The sequence below is a fragment of the Urocampus carinirostris genome, chromosome 16 (assembly GCF_059441175.1).
Source record: "Urocampus carinirostris isolate Australia breed hairy pipefish chromosome 16, RoL_Ucar_1.0, whole genome shotgun sequence".
Taxonomy (NCBI): domain Eukaryota; kingdom Metazoa; phylum Chordata; class Actinopteri; order Syngnathiformes; family Syngnathidae; genus Urocampus; species Urocampus carinirostris.
In genome coordinates, this window is record NC_142364.1 from 20,671,254 (window position 1) to 20,692,336 (window position 21,083).

The 21,083-nt window shown below is 37.1% G+C and overlaps 1 protein-coding gene across 2 annotated transcripts; it reads left to right on the forward strand.

The window, feature by feature from the left end:
* Positions 1-2,102: 2,102 nt before the first annotated feature.
* Positions 2,103-20,462, forward strand: oacyl (O-acyltransferase like). 2 transcript variants are annotated; one of them, XM_088356245.1, is made up of 15 exons: positions 2,103-2,268; positions 5,094-5,227; positions 5,301-5,379; positions 5,448-5,583; positions 5,651-5,847; positions 8,683-8,883; positions 10,160-10,262; positions 10,325-10,426; positions 10,494-10,659; positions 10,715-10,794; positions 10,861-10,971; positions 14,028-14,151; positions 14,216-14,402; positions 18,564-18,706; positions 20,328-20,462. In XM_088356245.1, exons 1-15 carry the CDS (start codon positions 2,112-2,114, stop codon positions 20,448-20,450), a joined length of 2,043 nt encoding a protein of 680 aa, XP_088212371.1. In that variant the 5' UTR covers positions 2,103-2,111; the 3' UTR covers positions 20,451-20,462. The 2 variants fall into 2 exon arrangements, with proteins under 2 accessions (XP_088212371.1, XP_088212370.1); XM_088356244.1 differs by having other exon boundaries at positions 10,715-10,971.
* Positions 20,463-21,083: the final 621 nt, after the last annotated feature.

Below are 21,083 nucleotides of genomic sequence, written 5' to 3' on the forward strand. Positions count from 1 at the left end.
GTACTGGAGGGTTGCGTGTATTTTTTTAAATAACAATGTAGACCTCTAGCGGCCAATGCTGTAATTGTATTTTTTTTTTTTCTCAGCAGATAGCATTGGCAATATAGTGCAACAAGTCAAGTCAAGTCAAGTCAAGTCATATTTATTTGTATAGCCCTTAACCACAAGGTGTCTCAAAGGGCTGCAGGATGGAAGTAAAAAAGAGAGAAAAGGAGCAAGAAAGAACTAAAGGAAGACAGGAATGAAGGGAGGAAGATAGAAAAAAGACAGGACGAAAGGATGAGAGAAATAAATCAATCGTGTGCAAGTATGTGAAATTCTTAAACTCTTCCTTTGTCCTCTTTTTGGAGCTTTGCGTTGGCATTTGGAATGTATTTGAAACATTTTCTTTCTTACTTTCACCATTTTCATCCTGAAATGAAATAAATCTGCAGGCACGCGAAAGAAATGTTTAAATCTAGGCTTAAAACTCACTTCTACTCTATAGCATACGAATAACCTAAACTTCTTATATGTAATAACTTGTGAAGCCCTTAGAGACTAATTGTGATTGAGGGCTATACAAATAAAAATGACTTGACTTGACTTGACTCTTCTACCCCCATCCCCTTTCCTCCTTTACTCCAGCGTAATGCACTCCGTGGCTGGAACACCAAGGGTAACAGATAAAAGCAGATAAGGGTGGTGGGGGGGAAAAATATATAGAGGCTATTTGAACTCAGTTGGGCATTCCCGAGACAAATATTTTATGTTCAACATTTAAGGAGACCTCTAACTATGCACACCACCTTTAAAAAGGATACAGTGTTATGCAGATTTCTATACTGATTTTATAAAAGGCTATTTGGGTTCCTGTTTAAAAGCAAATGCATGGTTTTCTGTGTTCTTGGTAAATCACAGTTAAAAATATGAATAATAAGCATTAAAACAAAAGTCAGGTTTTTTTCTCCATTCGCACAACTTTTTGTGAATTTGTTTTTGGGTTAGGAGTGAAGAAAGAATTTAGGAAAGGTCATAATTGAACTCTTATGCTGTGTTGGGGTCTCCAGTGACCCGTTTTAAGGTTATAAATTGTAATCACTGATGGGTATCATGGTCCATAAAATCGAATCATATAAGGAAATGTATGGTTATGGGTGCATATGTTTGTTAAAATGTAATTTAAACTATATCAAGAGACACCTCTTTACTTTTTTAATGATTCCTTAACTGACAGTATTCAAGTTTTGTGGTCACTGTTTTATTATAAGTTTTTATTTCATTCTATTTGTTATCCCAGTTTTGCAGAATTTTTTTTAAATTTAGTTTTTTTGGGAAAAAAAAAAGAAACAAAACACACCAAAAACAATACTCGAATATATCCAATTAAATATCTGCCAGTTGAACAAAATGTTATTTTTTTCCCCGTCCAATCTAGCTTTTTTGTGCTTTTTTTACCTAAAAAACATTTAAATAAGCAATATACCGACAAGATTTTTACTTGATCTGCTTTATTTGACCATTTTTGCAATGTAATTTTAAAAACCCTCATCAAACAAAGTAAGTTATTAAATATTTCCCCGTAGTACCTCACGGGCAGAACAGAATAAAGTAGTTATTTACAGCCATCTACAGATATTGATATGAATTACTCTGCGGATCCCTGGAAGAAATAAAAGATAATGAACAATGGCATTCTTTTTATTCCAGTTAAAATTTGGAAATTTTTAATGGCATACGAGACAAGGTTGTACGGCCCACTGGTTGAAAAACATTGATGTATATTGCATTTCTAGAAAATCCGTAGTTTTTGTCAGCTACAATACAGTTCCCCCCGAACAAGGCAAAGCCAAAAGGAAAATGTCGCTAATTAAAAACAAATCCATTCGACACGTCTTAAGAATGAAGGGAAAACTCTATGAAACCCAACCCTTTGAGCATCAGTCCCCTTTTGTCAAGTGAAGGTGCTAATTGTGTTGGTGCTTAGATTCGCAACTTCCTGTGAAACTCTATACCTTGCAGCCAACGTGAAAAAGCAAGTGTGGATGTCTCACAGATTTAAAGGTAGTAGTTAAATCCCTCCTTACCTTAAAAAACAGGTACTCGTACAAAAAGATGCAGGCACTCTTGAGATGGCCCGTGCATGGGTGAGCTTGTTTCTTGTTGCAGGTTTAAGTGCCCTTCTGAATCCAACTGGATCGTTGCTGGTGTCTGAAAAATGTGCATCAGATACCAGTGCTTTCCTGAGAGAAATAAACCAGGAAAAACCCAAGGAATATGCTGTTCTCAGTAAGTGGATCTAATCTTAATTACACTATTGTGATGTTTATTTCTTTTCTAACTTTGATGTGCTGTCACTACACAAAGAAATTGCGTGTTTGGGACAAAGACTTTAATATGTTTTTACGATAAACTCAAATTAATTGAACAAGAAACCAGAACTCTAGATATCATATTTAAAATGTTTATTTAAAATGTAAATTGAGTTTCAACATTTAATTTCACAATAGTGAGATTAGAAAAAGTTAGGAAAGATTACAGTCTTAATTATTAACATCAAATATAGATACATTGTGCGTGTGTGTATGCGTGCGTACGTGTTGTTTTTGATGTTGTTGTCGCTGTCATTTATTCTGAATATGCATTACGAGTACTGCAAGGGTTCCTGATTGGCAAACAATTTCTCAAAACAAAAACCTGTAAAAAAGAAAAACAAATGAAAAAGCTACATAAACAGGAAAAAAAGAACAGGAAAACAAACTATATATCAGAAAGGAGTGAGCAGAAGCTAGCTTATTAGCTCTCACCCCTTTACATAACAAAAAATTATTATTGTTGTTATATATATATTTATAATATATTTATCTACACAAACATATACATATACACAAACAGTATGCACATGTGTATGTCTGTATATGTCCAGTAGGTGTTGAGTAGAATAACAGTAATATGTAGCTTACATTTTCAGTGGCAGGAAGTTCTTCCCATTATAATTTATTACAGGGAGATGCTACCTCCATTTTTTTGCATGGCCCATGATAAATATACTTAATTTATTTGTAATCCTTGCACTGATACACATTTTATAGTGCCCCGTTTACGTATAGCATGCACCTGTCCTCTTGGGTGCGACCTGTCGGGGGGAATGACGCTTCACATGACAACGCTACACAAACTAATGCCAACTTAATCACAAGGGAGGAAATGCAATGATAAAGCTAAGCCGCTCGAGAGCAGTGTTGGCCTCTTTTTAAAGCAGAGTTGATGAGAAATATGGCAACAATTTCAAGCATTTACAAGCATGTCAGACAAAATCCATGCAATTTTCAATCCTTGAAATAAAATGAAAGCATTTTAAAGGATTTCAAGCAACCATACTAACTTTCGTTATGAAATGTTTTATTGTCGGAAAAACCTTTTAAGATAATTATTGATAAATGACCGAGCAGAAAGCAAATTCTTTATTGCAACAATTTCAAGCATTTACAAGCATGTCACACAAAATTTATGCCATTTTCAATCTTTGAAATAAAATGAAAGTATTTTAAAGGATTTCAAGCAACCGTACTAACTTTCGTTATGAAATGTTTTATTGTCGGAAAAACCTTTTAAGATAATTATTGCTAAATGACTGAGCAGAAAGCAAATTCTTTATTGCAACAATTTCAAGCATTTACAAGCATGTCACACAAAATTCATGCAATTTTCAATTCTTGAAATAAAATGAAAGCATTTTAAAGGATTTCAAGCAACCATACTAACTTTCGCTATGAAATGTTTTATTGTCGGAAAAACTTTTTAAGATGATTATTGATAAATGACCGAGCAGAAAGCAAATTCTTTATTGCAACAATTTCAAGCATTTACAAGCATGTCAAACAAAATTCATCCAATTTTCAATCCTTGAAATAAAATGAAAGCATTTTAAAGGATTTCAAGCAACCGTACCAACTTACGTTATGAAATGTTTTATTGTCGGAAAAAACTTTTAAGATAATTATTGCTAAATGACCGAGCAGAAAGCAAATTCTTTATTGCAACAATTTCAAGCATTTACAAGCATGTCACACAAAATTCATGCAATTTTTAAACCTTGAAATAAAATGAAAGCATTTTAAAGGATTTCAAGCAACCATACTAACTTTCGCTATGAAATGTTTTATTGTCGGAAAAACCTTTTAAGATAATTATTGCTAAATGACCGAGCAGAAAGCAAATTCTTTATTGCAACAATTTCAAGCATTTACAAGCATGTCACACAAAATTCATGCAATTTTCAATCCTTGAAATAAAATGAAAGCATTTTAAAGGATTTCAAGCAACCATACTAACTTTCGTTATGAAATGTTTTATTGTCGGAAAAACCTTTTAAGATAATTATTGATAAATGACTGAGCAGAAAGCAAATTCTTTATTGCAACAATTTCAAGCATTTACAAGCATGTCACACAAAATTTATGCCATTTTCAATCTTTGAAATAAAATGAAAGTATTTTAAAGGATTTCAAGCAACCGTACTAACTTTCGTTATGAAATGTTTTATTGTCGGAAAAACCTTTTAAGATAATTATTGCTAAATGACTGAGCAGAAAGCAAATTCTTTATTGCAACAATTTCAAGCATTTACAAGCATGTCACACAAAATTCATGCAATTTTCAATTCTTGAAATAAAATGAAAGCATTTTAAAGGATTTCAAGCAACCATACTAACTTTCGCTATGAAATGTTTTATTGTCGGAAAAACTTTTTAAGATGATTATTGATAAATGACCGAGCAGAAAGCAAATTCTTTATTGCAACAATTTTAAGCATTTACAAGCATGTCACACAAAATTCATGCAATTTTCAATCCTTGAAATAAAATGAAAGCATTTAAAAGGATTTCAAGCAACCGTACCAACTTTCGTTATGAAATGATTTATAGTCAGAAAAACCTTTTAAGATAATTATTGATAAATGACCGGGCAGAAAGAAAATTATTTAGTAACTCTGATTACCCAAAGGGGGCGGCCAAACAATGTGTATGCAATTGGGGCGTCGCTGATGTTGATTGAGCAATGGTTTGAAATTGTAAAATGCAACATAAACTAATGTATTTTTGAAATAATAGTGTATGATGCTTTTGGGAAACTGGGCAGCAACGTGGAAGGAGGCAATGCCAACCAGCCAGGTCTGCTGCAGCAGTGCCATTCTGCCCATAATCCTTCATTTTCTGGACAGTACTGCCAAGTATTCCTCAAGCAGGTCAGAAAAAAATCCCATTGTAATCCACATAGAAAATAAAAAGAAAATGATATAATTTTATCATTACTCCCAGGGAACCATCCAGTATTTTGTGGGGATTTGTGTCCCGGATTCTTGTGGTGAAGAAGAGGTCCAAACTCTGGTCCTGTATGGTGAGACAATTAAAAGCCCGGATATTGTAATATTCAAACCAATATTGCATTTATTCACATTTTAACAGACACATTTAAGATGGGACGCACATCCCTTGTACCTCCTCTACCTTCTATTCTGGTTAATGAGTCCACTCAGGAGATGTTTATGACTCACTGCTTGTCAAACACGATGGCTCCTGATGCGTCGGATATCACATGCCTGTAAGATGACCTTATCGCATATTTGGCTTGTCTCTTTCGCCTTAACTGAACTTCTTTCCTATGGCAGGTTTGTCTGTTGCACAATGTTAGCAGTTCCACTTGCTGCCACCCTGTTCTCAGCCATTTTGAAGTGGCGTCGGGATAGATCTGTGATGCCAACTACAGAGTCTGCCTGTTTAAACGCCAGCCTTAATCAGTATGGTTCCTTGAAGCCTAATGGTTCTATGGCTTGTGAAGTAAAGGATAGTCCAACAGAAGCCAATGGTGAGCACAATGTACCACTTCTTATAAGTCTTGTGTTAGCATTTGAATAGGACAAGCATACTTGTACAGTTGTGGAATTAGGATGCAAGGAAGTCCAAGACCTTGATCCTACAGGCTAATTCGTTTTTTTTTTTTTATCCAAGCATGGTTCCCTTTCAAAAAAACATAGTCAATCAACGGGTGAAAGCTGGAATTTTGTTCATGACAAAAACTCAAGATAAAAAAAAATAAATAAAATGCAGTAATTCCTCGGTTATCGCGGTTAGCGGGCACCAGAACCCTCGCAAAAAGTGAAAATCCATGAAGTAGTGTCACACGTTTAAAAACCCAAAGGGTCAAACTTTCTTCGGGATGATATCCTTACCCAGCACGGCGGCGCAGTGGTTAGCGCTTGTGCGGCACAGTTCATGTCATGGGAACCTGTCGTGGGTTCAAATCCAGCTCCAGACTTCCTGTGCGGAGTTTGTAGGTGCTCCCCGTGCTTGCGTGGGTTTCCTCCGGGCACTCCGGTTTCCTCCCACGTTCCAAAAACATGCATTTCAGGTGGCCGGTCCAAATTGTCCCTAGGTGTGAATGAGCGAATGAGTTGTCTGTCCCTGTGTGCCCTGCGATTGGCTGGCAACCAGTTCAGGGTGTCCCCTGCCCACTGCCCGGAGATGGCTGGGATGGGCTCCAGGCCCCCCGCGACCCTAATGAGGATAAGCGGTACGGCTAATGAGATGAGATGAGATGAGATGAGATATCCTTACCTGAGAGTATACGGCTGTAAGAAAATAGCAACTCTAGATCTACAGATTAAAACACAGAACACAGAATTGTAGTAAAATGAATGGTCCAGTGCTAATATACAGAAGTACAATGACATTGGAGGGCTTCTGTGTTTGACTGACAGTATAAACAAGCCTATCACCGTCAGGTACAGACATTCACACCTACCCAACACGCAAAGCCCTCCTTAACCTGCCCCTGTGATAGCATTTGCTGTCTGCTTTTTGCTCTCTGCTCAAAGACAATTCAATTAAAAATCCGCAAAGCGGTGAACCAGCGATAGCCGAGGTCCCTGTATTTTCCAAATATATGTTTGGAGTAAAGTTTTATTTTGTCATGGTTGGCATGGCACCCAATTGGCCCCGCCCGTGTGGCGCCAGCTGCGGCTCATTGACAGATTGGCTTTCCGTCTACTCAAGCTCAGTGCTCTCATTTTTCCTTTGTCAGTCCGTCAACGAACTTCTGCCCCGGAAGACGTGTGTTTCGACTCTGTCCTGTTACTGTTGGTATTTCCTGTCTGGTATGTTCCCGTTTATTTTGCCCTGTTTGATTTCATTTTCAAGTTTTGTTTCTGTCTATTTTTCTCCTGTTTATTATTTTCTCCAGTTTTCGTTCCTGTCTAGTTTGTCCTGTTTATTTTCGATATCCTGTTTCATTATGCTGTCTGTCCCGTCCTGTGCGATATCGACCCCATCTGTCCGATATCAACTCGAGCAATTGGTATCGATCTCGTTGGCCTCTAGCTTCCTATGATTTCACGCCAGACTGCTGCCTAACGTGCATGACTCCCATTTTCCGTAAAATAAAAGGCTTGTGTGAGTAACGTAACGCGTTTGGGTCCGGATCCTGTTCTGGTTCATGACAGTATCTAAGTATTTTTCTTATTACAATAAATGTATATTTCTATGATAATATATTTTCCCCTCAATAGTTACATCCCTAAACTGCAAAATGTATAGTTCAAACACTTAAAACTATAAGACAAAAATAACTTAAGCAAAATATGTATTGATTACTTAAGTAATATATTAATTTTAATGATGCTGTTTGTTTTTTGTTTTTCGTTTTGCTGAATTCTGATGGCTCCATAGAGCAAACATGGTAAAAGAAGATGAATTAACAAAATTGTATTGAAAAATGATAACAATAAAATTTAAGATGATATTTCTTGTCTTACAATACAGCAACAAGTCCAGAAAAATAAAATTAAAAAATAAAAATTAAAAATAAAATAATGAACTAATAAAAATGTTTTAGTCACGATTTATTTTTATCTTTATTGATATTATTTAATTATCTTTTATTTTTTTATGATACAGTTTTAATAACAATTTGTTTGTCACACTATATGACTAAATTTGTTCCTCTGTCAGCACAAAATATTCTTTTTAAGAAAAAGAATAAAAACAAAGTGTCAGGACCAGAATGGAAACAGGACCCAATTGCGTTGCATTTAACACAAGTTTTATTAAAGGAAAGAGGAAGGGCAGCGCCCACGATCCGGTGTTCCCTGAACGCACAAAGTAAGTCGCTCTCGTACTCGGATTGTGAGCCGAACACGGAAGTGGATCTTCCGTAGCGAGCAATGGCGGTGTCAGGGACTGAAAAACTGGTCGGTAGCCGGGACTGGGAGAGCAAGGCGTGGTCGGGGTCGGAAACGAGTCGTGAGCCAGAACGGGAGTAGACGTAGTCGGGGACAAAAAGAGGTCGTATTCCATGACGGGAGAGCAGACATGGTCAGAATCAAAACAGGACGGGAGCAAAAACGAGACAGGTGGGAGTCAGGGTCGAAAAAGGCTTGCCTAGTATACACTGAGGTTCGCACACGGACTGACAACGGGGGTTGACAGGACTAGGTTCAAATAGTGACAGGGAGCCAATCAGCGCCCGCGGCGGTTGGCGCCAAATTAGCGGGCACATGTGAATCACATCAGTAATCATGACACAAACCGTACATTTGAAACATATCATAAAATTAAAATATTAATGAGCAGACCCATCCACCAACAAAACACAAACGTTTATTTACTGTGTATGCGCTACCTTACGAGGTCCGGTCTCCCCCAGACAGTACCTGGGAAGGGTCTGCTGGTTTCCGAAAAACCTTCATGTTGCAGTGCCTCCAAGCATTCTCCCTTCAGACGACTGGCCAGGGTCTCTTCAGCACCTCATCAGGCGTCTACTCCTCCTTGAACGGCATCCGCATCCTCAGCCTCTTGTGGATCATGTGTGGACATTCTGCACAATTCCCTGTGATAAACAACCTAGGTACAGTAAAACTATACAAATTAATATTTACGACAGTCCGTTCGCAGCAATGGCTCCCTGTGCGTTTCAGGGTCGATTTTAAGGTGCTTTTTAAATGGCTTGGCGGTCTTGGGCCACCCTGTTTGTCGGATTTGCTTTTATTATATTGGCCGTTGCGCTCCCTGAGGTTTTCTGGCAGATGTTTGTTGACTGTTCTTAGGGTGAGGACCAAGCATTCATCCATCTTGGTACTCACCTATGGAACAGTCTGCCGGAAGACATCAGGTGTTTGCGGACCGTTAATATTTTTAAGAGGAGGATGGCTTTTAACTGATCATTTTTGTTTAACATTTTACTGTAACATACTTTACCTTTTATTGAAATGAAATGAAATGATCTGCATTTATACAGCGCTTTTCAAGTCAAGACTTCTCAAAGCGCTTTACAATGTGCTCCACATTTCCCAATAGCGGCCTTGCAGCCATCTAAGGCGCTAACCTGCTTATTGGGGGTATTAGGGGTTCAGTGTCTTACCCAAGGACACTTGACATGTAACACGGGCGAGCCGGGATTCGAACTGGGATCCCTTGATCCCAAGACGAGCGCTCTACCTCCTGAGCTACTGCCGCCCCAAATGAAATGATTTGCATTTATATAGCGCTTTTCAAGTCAATGACTTCCCAAAGCGCTTTACAATGTGCTCCACATTTCCCAATAGCGGCCTTGCAGCCATGTAAGGCGCTAACCTGCTTATTGGGGGTATCAGGGGTTCAGTGTCTTACCCAAGGACACTTCGACATGTAACACGGACGAGCCGGGATTCGAACTGGGATCCCTTGATCCCAAGACGAGCGCTCTACCTCCTGAGCTACTGCCGCCTACTGCAGTTGTTTATTATATTTTTATTGTTTGACTGTTTCTCCGTTTTGGGGTGGGGCAGGGGCACACTGGTAGAGAGAGGTTTAATGGCTGAAAATCCTGAGGCCCTTTGCTGCCATCCCTATCAGTGAGGCTAGGGCTCCTTCAGGGCCTTTTCTCAAATGGTTATTCTATGTATTACTATAATCCTATTTTATTTCTTCTACTGTTTATTGTGTTTTTATGTTTTTTAACCATTTTGTGTGTCTTTATATTACATGTTTCGGGTTGTTGGGTGGGGATAAAAGACGGGATTATATTGTCTTATTGTACACTGAATGTTTTTATGCAGCACTTTGAGTGGCAAATTATTGCCTGAAAAGTGCTTCAGAAAATTTGATTGGATTCCCGAATATTTGAATGCAAGTGTCTTTCACAGACAACTACAAAGACTGGAAGAAAACAGTAGAAAAAAACCCTTTGTATGCGTTTTCTCTCAGTGGACCGGTATTTATGGCAGTGGACACATTTCTTCTACTAGGGTGAGATAACAGCTACTTTCCAAAATTGACACTGGATTACTTGAGGGCTCTTTCTGTTCCAGCGGTCTACTCAGCGCCAGGTCTCTGCTGAACTCCATCCAAAGAGCTGAAGACAAGCTGAGCCCAGGTCTAGTGGTTGCCTACCTTTTTAAGAGGTTTAAAAGGTCAATTCTTAGCCCGTTAAAGAGAAGTCCGGAAACAGAACACACAAACTATCTTCTCCCATTCCAGGATCCAGCCGCTGCATATCTTTGTAATGTGTTTGACTGTTGGCCTTATCTCAGTGGTGCACTGGGGGCCTTACTGGTTTCCATTCATTGACAACTTGATGGATTGCAAAGCCTACTGGTGGGGGAACTTGTTGCTGATTAGCAACCTGCTCCCAGTCCATGAGATAGTAAGTAAATGACACTTCTGATCTTTAAATAGTTGGTAAAAGTGTCTCTGTACAGTGTATTCCTTGGACGTGGTACCTCTCCTTGGACTTCCAGTGCTACGCCACAACCCCCCTCCTGGTTTATTTCTACAGGCGGTATGTTACACTTTTGAATCATTTTGAATCAACAGCAGTCAGTCCATCTTGTGCGCCTTCCGTCAGGAATCGAGGGGTCTTTGCATTTGTAGCGGGAGGCCTCCTCCTGATGACCACATTGGCTGCATCGATAGTAACAGGATTCCTCCAGCTGCCTGTCTTCCAGCCCTCGACACTGTAAGAGGAAGCAGCCATAATCTGGTGCTGACACTTCGCAGTCAAACACATCAAAGTCAAGCAGCTTTAGCAACTGAAAATAAACCAGGGTTTTCACTAGTGCTTTATAAGCTTGGTGGGTCACCAGACTTTTGATGTCCAACCACAAGGCTATGGAGAAATAGTAATGGCCAACCGCATTACAAATTTTCTTCTACCATTATCAACCTAATTTCGGCTCAACCCAAATTGGTGTTTTACCCCAAAAATTATACCGCTGTAAATGCATCCCACAAAATTTGGACAAACTTGCCCATTTTTTTCTAGGTTGAAATATGTTCCCAAGCTTTACAACCCCTGATTAACAGGCTCGCCAAATTTGGGGGTGGAAACTTTGAATACAAAATATAGAAAATGAAAAGAGAAAGGATTTTTTAAATCACAAAGGTAAATTAATAATTGAACAATGAACTGATCTTTCAACATTTTTAAGGAAAACTGTAGTAGAGAGATCCCTCACTTTTAATGGTTATTGGGGACCTGAACCACCCGCAAAAAGTGAAAATCAGCAAAGTAGTGTCGCACTTATTTTTTCTTTTTTTTCCTTTTTTTGGCAGCCTTCATTAGAGGGGACTTGCCGACTTACCAAAAGAGAGCAGGAGCGAGAGCGAGAATGCACGAGAGAGAAAGAGAGAGAGAGAAAGATGCATCATTAGGCGGCATGGTAAAAGGAGCGGGACACAAACTCTTCTTAGCGAGATTCAGGGAATGCAGAGCAGGTGTCCAGTTACAATACAGTATGAAAAATGATATTATAAGAATTGGCAAATCTGCATCGGAGATCTCAAGTTGAAAGGTGCTGGCCAATCGGGTTGAATCTTGGATGCCTGAAATGTTACTCATTGGTCCTGAAAGCATCTGTCGTTTTTTTTTTTTTTTTTTAATGATTTTTTTCCCTGCAAAGGAGTGAAACAGTGATAATTGAAGCATGATGTAGCGAGGGGTCTCTGTAATTTGTTCTAAATTAAGGTTTATACAATACTATAAGAAAATGTTGCAACTTCACAAATCAAAACATGACATTCTAATAAAACCATTGTTACTTCTTCAAGAATATTGTAAAAAAAGTTACTTGTACAAGAAAATGTAGGGAAATATTTTCATTAGGGCCATATCATTTCATTGATGGCAAGCACATTTTGAAAGATGGACGACAATAACTATTAGTATGAACTCCATTGTGAAAATTAATATCATAAGGATCATTTTATTTACCACTCACAAAAATATATCTAGGCTCAATCCGATTACTCCACCTCCCCCTTAATTTTATCCCTTACGCAAGCTCATTTTCACCATGTCCCTCGATTAAATGTGACCGTTTCAAGTTGAGTGAAAAAAACAAAAATAAAAATAAATGGAACATTTTTGCTCACCTCAAAATTATGATGTTGTAGGCAGGAAGTCTATTTCTAAATCCTAAAGGAATCCGTCACCTTCCCTCACGAAAGATATGGAAAAGGGAAGAGAAAGATGAACAAGATGGAGTGGGTCAGTGAATGAGGAAGTAATGGAATTGACCCTCAATGTTTATGCTTGAAAATAAAAATAAAATAAAAAAAGAATAAGAAATATTCATTATGATTTCAAAAATTACCGTATTTATTAGTGTTTACAATTTTGTTTCACTTTTTCTCAGCTAAAAAATCAGCCTAATTACTGAATAGAATTTATTCAGTACCTTTATACAAGGCTGATGTTTAAGTGGTTGACTGAGCCTAATTTAACCCTGTTTTGTAATTGTTACAGCCTGGTAATATCAAAGTAACAACAAAGTAATAATATAACTTAAAAATGCATGTTAAACTGATATGTCTTGGCATTAATAACAAAAAAGTAGCTCTCTTCTTCAAAAACGTTAGTGTCTCCCTGATGTCAAAAATTAATGCACAAGGACGAAAATGAAAACATTTATTTCGCAAAAAAAATGTACCTGAGTTAAGATTACTTTATAAAACTGGCCTGGAACACTGTTCATTGGTGAAACTAACTGCTTGACCCTTCCATGTCTGCTTCCGTAGACTACTAGGGTCGAAATGGAGATTTGAGTGTGGTGACATTGGTCCTTTTTGGTTAAATTCTAAAGAGAGACATTCATTAATTTACTTCAATAAAATTACGCTAAAACAAAACACACAAGTTAACATGCATTATTATATTATTTTTTTATTTGTATTTTTTTATCATGTTAAAAGCATCAAACCAGTAGTTGGAGTGATGCATGTTTTACCATGCCTAAAATTTCTGAGTATGTTTCAGGATTCTCTTTTCTATCTCCACTTGTTGAGCTGTTAGGTAAACCCTGTACGAAAGACACATTTGCTTAACGTAGTGATGGATTCTCAGTTCCAACATCAAATTTACAATGTCCTTTAAAGTCAGATTCAATATCAGATACACTGTTGCGCTTTTTTATGTTTTTTCACATATTTCTGGACGACTTTGTTTTCTCTGAGACCGTGAATTAAAATAGTGCAATAATGAGATAAAATCAACTGTGTTTTTGTTTTTCTGTTTGTCTTTAATATCACTGGTGGTCTATCTGCTCGGTTCTGCGCTCTCACCGCCATGACCAGAGTTCGATTCAATTTGCATCCAATCTTTTGCAGTTCTGGTCAGCAATATTTTTTGACTGATCAATCATAGCACAATTACCGTAATATAATACCGTAAAACAACGTGTACAACACACACCTAAAATGAGAGTTAATTTATACATGAATTACAAAAGGAAGTAGTACAACCCCCAAAAAATCCTAAATAAGAGGATTTATGAGATTGAAGGCTGAGAATAAAGAAAAAGCATGGACATTAATTAAACGAAAAGTATATTACAACTTTTATTAAGGTAATTGTTGTCCATTTTTATTGTCTGAAAGCAGGATGATTTTGAAGACAAAAATGATTTGCTAAATTTGCAAGGACAGACACAATGTTTAGCTGTGAAATTAACAACTTTTACATTTTACTCACGATTTGACTCTCATAGTACTCAGTTCTAATTCTTTATTTTCCAGGACATCAGAGAATTACGTCCTGTATTATTACGTGAAGCCCCACACCAGATACGGACCATTTCTAATAGGAATCTTAACAGGAATATACCTGACGACTAAAAACGGAAAACTGTTGAAGGAGAAGGTAGGATTTGTTTTTAACTATTTCACGATTGTTTGAGTCAGGCTCTAAAGTCCAGTTGCTGCAGTGGCAAGCAGTACTGGGCTGGTCCTGTTGCCTGTCAGTCCTAGCGGCAGTGATAGGACTGGCCTACACCCTGCGGGGGATCCCTGCGCACCCCTCATTGCCTCACGCGCTCTACCAGGGATTGCACAGACCATTGTGGGCTTTGGCCATCGCCTGGATCATCCTGGCCTGCGAGGAGGGCTACGGAGGTATAAGATCAGGGGCTGTTTTGGTAACCTAACCAGTGTTTCCCATGCATAATAAGATTTTGGCGTGTCGCTAGCAGTGTTCCCTCTAAGCTGCGCGCGTGCGCAATTGCGCACTGCTAGCACATTCTCAGCGCACAAGAAAATCTAGCCAGCGCACAAAAATGAGGGCTCAAAAGTACTAATTAAGAATAATAATAATAATAATAATAATTTCCTTGTATTGTCATTCTGTGTAACAATGTACACAGAACGAAATGTCGATTGCATCTGACCCGATGCAGCCGCAGCCAAGAGAGGGCGCCGCCGACCACTTTTTAAGTCTTAGGAATGACTCGGCCGGGGCGCGAACCCGAACCTCCCAGTCTCAAAGCGGGCGCCTTACCATCTAGGCTACTTAGCTGGTAGCGACTTAAGTCAAAGTTACAGTGCATGAAGGTAAAAATACACGAGTTCCCCTGTAGTTGTGTCCTAAATGCGGTATTTTGAAGTCGAGTCGAAGTAGAACGAAGTTGAGTAAAGTTAGTAGAGTTTGTCGAGAACCGGCTTCTTCGGCTCGGCTCACTAAAAGGAACCGGCTCTTTTGGGTCCTAAACGGCTCTTCATGTTGTTTTTGCTTCTTTAATCACAACATGACCAAATATTATGTAAAATTATGCACAAAATGACTTAAAGTAAGTGGGGAATAGAACAAAAAAGAAAAAAATACCAAAATGAAAAAGTAGTGAAAAGCTGAGAAAAAAAAGAAGGAAAAATTTAGAAAAAAGCCAGAAAAAAAGAAAATAAAGAAATGTAGGAAAAAAGTAAATAGAGAACAAAAAGAAAAAAGTAACAGCTCGGAAAAAATAAACACAATGAGATTTTTTTTAAAGGAATTTTAAAAAAAAGTAGAAAAAAAACACCGAAAAAAGAATAAAAAGTTTGTGTTGCATTCAAATAATTTCCAATTATATCAAGTGAATCTTGTTGCCAACATTGTACTTCCACTAAAAAATGTGATTAAGTACAGTTCCGTATCTTACAACCGACTAAATAAGCCCCCAAAAATGTTAATATTATGCGACAAAATATGTCAGGAAATAAAAAGAAATGGATATCTTGTGAAAGAATTGTAAGAACAAACGACGTTTGTAGGCCGTACAACCTTTGCAATAGTACATGAGTCAATTCATTCAAAAGAGAAAAATAATTTTGCATTGCCGGAAACTCAGCAAAATGTAACTTGATGTCAAGTTTCGGACATGCTTGATAATGATTTAGTTGCCACACTTGGGATTGCTGTTGCTCACTGTTGTTTCAAGCGTTACTCACCGACTTTGTGTGAACGCTCAGACCCGTGGAATATTAGAGGGACCATTGGTCGCTAGGGTTTAATTGGTCCCCCAAGATTTGCACAGTGGTACCTCGTTTTACGATCGACCCATTTTATGAATGTTTTTGTCCAATTAAAATACTCCTCATTATGTGATCAGTTTTCCAGTATCTAAAGTCAGTGATGCTACCACTCATGGTTTCCCTAGGTACGCTCCAACAGCGTCCTCGTTGTTTATCAGCTAAATGAGACCCTTGCAACACCCCTGATTTAATTGCCAAATGGTTTAGTCCGTTAAGCCACCAAGGGCTTAGTTCAGGGGTCGGGAACCTTTTTGACTCAAAGAGCCATAAAAGCAAAAAATATTAATTCTATTTTGGGAAAGAGCCACACCATATATTATGAGACAAATTTACTAAATTGCTAAACCGGCGCCCCAGACAAAAGCTTAGTCTTCAGCACATTTATTTTTGATGATTTGATAAAAATTATGAAAAGAGAATAATGCCAGAGCCCCTGTCCCAAATTCAACAAACAGACCACTTTAAACTTGTCTCTTTCTTGCAATTACTCAAGATCGGTTAAACTCCTTTTGACCCCTTTTTCATACATATTGGTTTCAAAACCAGATGCAAGCATTTATTTTGTAAAAACGTCACAACATTCTGAGAATAGGGAGCCTTATGTGCTTACCTTTGGCAAGAGATGGGAGGGAATGCTTGTACTTTTTGCATAGCTCCACCCATCCCTCCCACTCACCCAATCAAATGACTAAGTTCTCTTCCGGTGTTTTGGCGTATTTACAGTTCTGTTGATTCATCATAAAGTATCTGAACACTGAACACAGATTATATAGTGAACTTTTAAATAAAGGATTCTTTAGCGTTGTACTGCCAAAACGAGGTTTTTTTCCCCCTTTTTTTTTTGTGCGACACCTTGACTGTAAATTTTAGTGAAAAACGTGCCCTATATATACTGCGAAGTGTTACTTTCAAATTTAGCTTTAGTTTGGCTTTACGTGTACCTGAATAGGATAGACAACTCCGGTTTTGAATAAGATGGAGAAATTTTGCATGCAATCAAATTGGTCTCTGAGCCACAGATACTCATAGAAAGAGCCATATATGGCTCGCGAGCCATAGGTTCCCGACCCCTGGCTTAGTTGATATTTGACATTGTGCTTTAAGTTTTCAGCCATGGGTGCTGCGAAAAAAAGGAGAGAAAAAGAGATCCAGTGCTTCTCTTACGTTTAAAAATAAACAAAATATTATCGCAAAATACGAAAGTGAGACGGCAACAAATGAAGATATGGAAAAGCTTCTTATGATATGGATGCAAGAAAAAGAGCTCACTGGGTACACGATCACGTTATAGACAGCAGAAATTAAGGAAGTTTTCGCCTGCTGGGAAAACCTGCAGGCTTTTGTCACAAAACGACATCCCGATAAAGCCAAAATCTGAAACATTTGAAAAACATTCAGAGATTTAAACAGAAACAAAAATTGCTCACTATTTTATGTGTCCAGGAACAGTGAGTGGAAAAGTGTGCTAAGACATTTATCTGACTTTTTATATTTTCTTATTTTGATTCGGTTGTTGTTTTATTTTTTATTTGTTTATCTTTTGCATTTACTTAGCCAAATGTTTTATTTTTATCTATACTTTTTGGTATATTTATGAACAATGACTGAACATTAGCTAACCCACATGGCAGCTAAAGTCGATTTAATGGGGGTTTGGTTGCATCGATGGACATTGCTTTTTGCTAGCTGTCTGTTTAGCCCCATAATTCCCGTTTATAATTACTGACTACAGTACCAAAAAAAGTTTTCTCCAGGCCTTAGAGCAACAAAACAGGTGATTCACATCTTTTTCGGCCAATGTCAGGCTTTGTTTTGCCCCGCTTTAGCCTATGCGAGCCTGTAATTGCTAAAAAGGACCCGCCTTCTTTACCTATGAATAACTTAAGGCAACAGTGACCGATTCAAATGATGATTGATACATTGGTTAGGAAATGAAACGCCTGTATATATATACACATATATATATATATATATATATATATATATATATATATATATATATATATATATATATATATATATATATATATATATATATATATATATATATATATATATATATATATATATATATATATATGTATATATATTCAAGCATGCATCGCAGACTACTTCTTCTATAGGGGAAAGTCTAGTTGGCGGCTGCTTGCCTTAGTTGCGAGACCTTGCGACACAATAGTGATCCATATAAAAGGCGCACTGTATTATAAGGTGGATAGTGAGCCTTTGAAAAAAAATAAAGGTTTTTAGGTGTGCCTTATAGTCGTTAAAATACGGTATTTAATACTGAAATTAACCAAATCACCGCCATGAGTATTACATTCTATCAAATTTAAAACTCATATCGGTGATTTGGTCTGCTTACTCGCTGATACTACACCTTAAAATAGTACGGCATCAGGACAAAATTAGTTATTTTTTAGTCTAATTAGCTGAAGAGCAAGTTTTTTTCTGCAGTGAACTCATTTACTGTGATTTGTGGGTGTGATTTGTTTGCTGTGTAATTGCCTTTCACAACTAGTTTATACGTGATTGAATACTTGACAAGTGCACACATTCTTCATAGATCTGGCTTATCGAATTTGAAAAAAAAAGATTAATGAGTTTTAATTAAAATGTTCACATTTTTCTTCCGGTCCCTTTTAGACTGTCCACCCATCAGGGTCTCACAAAATACCATGGGAAACACTGCTAACTTTTCACGAGTGTGTACCAGTATAAACTAAGTGCAAATTGGAATTGGATTAAACCCTTTCTGTCAATCCACAGGCTTTATCAATAGCCTCTTGTCATTCTCTCTGTGGGTTCCTCTGGCGAACATCAGTTTCGCCTGCTACATGATCCATCCTGTCTTCATATTAGTCTACATTGGACTACAAGAAACGCCCATCCATTACAATGACATCAACTTTGTAAGGACTACTTTGTGGTTACTTAAAATTGGCCGGCCCAAAAACTTTATCCTGAAAAAAAAGAGAAAAAGAAAAACAACTAAGGAATAAGATACACCTAAATTGATTTCTTTTGTGAAACCTTGATAAATACTGATCTTTTATTTATTATAAATGATTTCTCAACACTATGAAACAAATACATGCAAATAAACTCATTGATCGTTTAACATCATAACTTTTTTATTGTTAGCTCTTTCGAACTGTGCTCTGTAAAAAATTGGCAGCAATTTGATCTTATTTTAGGTGCAATATTTTTAGGTTTTAGGATATTTCAACTTATTATTCAAGCAAGATTAATCTATATGGTAGATTCTTTGCTGATTAACTCATCTCATGCCATACGTTTCTCTCAAATGGAAAGAGCGAGGGCCAGCCAAATTTTGCTATTTCGACTCATTTTTGAGGGCCAACAGAAGATTTTCTTCTGTAGCCATATAGGCCTAGGGCATATCAAAATAAAGCTTCAACCTTCATCTTTCTTTAGAAAAAAAGTATGTTTCTACCTTTTACCATTGTTTGGTAAACAACAGTTGAAAATACTAGTTTCTAAAAGAATTCTGCTAAAAACGGCTTTTTTGAATGGATGTATTTCAAGAAAGACTTTCAGATCAGTGCTTTTTTTGCATTCGTAATGCTTATCATAAATACAGGGATACCATGCTTGCAAAATAATTATTTTTACAAAAACTCGGAACTTAAGCATGAACGATGGAAGAACCTACTGCCCCGACGATGACAAAGGGACTGTCATGTATTTGTTTAGAAAGAAAAAAGCTCTGTCTGTACTGCTAGATGTATTTGCTTCTTTCACAAACTGCTTCACTTCCCACTCGCTATATGGTGTCGCCCACACGCTTCAATTGCTGGAAACAGTAAGCAACACTAGGAAGTGGGGGCTCCTTTGACGTGTGGGCGAAGAAAAAAAGCCACTCCTGCCATCTAATGGTTTTATCATACAGAGATCATTCCCAGTAATCTGATACTTACTGATGTGCTGTGCCAGACCCTTTACAATAGTTTTTTTTTTTTTAAATGTTAAAAAAAAATAAAAGTAGTTCTATGTTTTGGCACTCAGGGACACATTTATAGATTACGACACTGAATGAGTTAAGTATGTTTTCCTTACCTTTATATAAAATATTTCGTAAAATAGGAAAAACTATCTACCAACTGGAAAAATATACTATTGGCAGAAATTGTGTCTTATTTCAAATGTATTTTTTAAATTTCAAGACATTTTAACTTATTTTCAAGTAAGATAATTTCTATTTAAAGCCTGATTATTTTATATGGCAGGGTTTTGATTGTTTGCTAATTAAGTATTTTTAAAATATTTATATTGAATATTTCATAAAATTAGCAAAACAATCCACGATCTGCAAGAAACATTTGTCGTTATTAAAGAAAGAACATAACAACTTAAAAGAGCAAAAACTCTTACCAACGGGTTATTATTTATTTTTGTCTTTCTTAAAATCATAAATATCCTCCCCCACCAAAAAAATTGCAATGCCACATGAATTGTGAAATAATTTAAAACACATTTTTAATTCAATGTTTTATTTGTTTTAATTTTTAGATGTACCTTTTCCTCGGCCACCTTGCGCTCACCCTGGGGTCGAGCGTGATATTAACAGCGCTGGTCGAGAAGCCCTACGTCCTCCTCAAATGTATTTCAAAAGCCAACCCAGCACGACATTGATTAAAGGTGTTCACAAATTATGACATTTTTTAGAATGCAAATTAAAAAAAACTGTGGAAAGTCGTTTTGTTTGTTTTTGTGTGCCGACTACGCAAATGTATCAACAGTAACTCCATCCTTTGCTGCTCATGATGAATGGGCAAATGTAATTTACCATCATCGTTGGGCACGTTACTTAGGAAAGGTAACTAGTTTTAGGTACTTACTACTTCTTCCAAAAAGTAACTTAGTAACTGAGTTACTCTTTAGTCAAAGTAACTAATTACCAGAGAAAGTTTCTATTTCTGTTATATTAATAAGTTGTATGACAAAGAAATTGACGTTTTCTGAACATTATTCGAGTTAGTTGAATAGAGAACAACAGACAGCGAGTTGTGTTATAGAACCTTGTGATATGTATTGCACCGCACCAGCAACAGACTTACCTTACACTTAAAGTGCAACAAAAAATAAACAGTTAACGATAGCATAAAATAACAATCAGCATTAAACAATAAAAAAATTAACTTGAATAGTCCATTGTAGAGATGGGAATTCAGACTTTATAGAGAACTGGCTTTTTCGGCTTGGCTCACTAAAAAGAGCTGGCTTTTTCGACTCCCAAATGGCTCTTCATGTTGTTTTGGTTGTTGA

Coding starts and splice junctions, on each gene's coding strand:
- oacyl (XM_088356244.1), top strand. CDS start 2,112: ATGGCCCGTGCATGGGTGAGCTTGTTTCTTGTTGCAGGTTTAAGTGCC. Junction 5,584..5,650: donor GCGTCGGATATCACATGCCT/GTAAGATGACCT, acceptor TTCCTATGGCAG/GTTTGTCTGTTGCACAATGT. Junction 10,972..14,027: donor GTCTTCCAGCCCTCGACACT/GTAAGAGGAAGC, acceptor TTTATTTTCCAG/GACATCAGAGAATTACGTCC.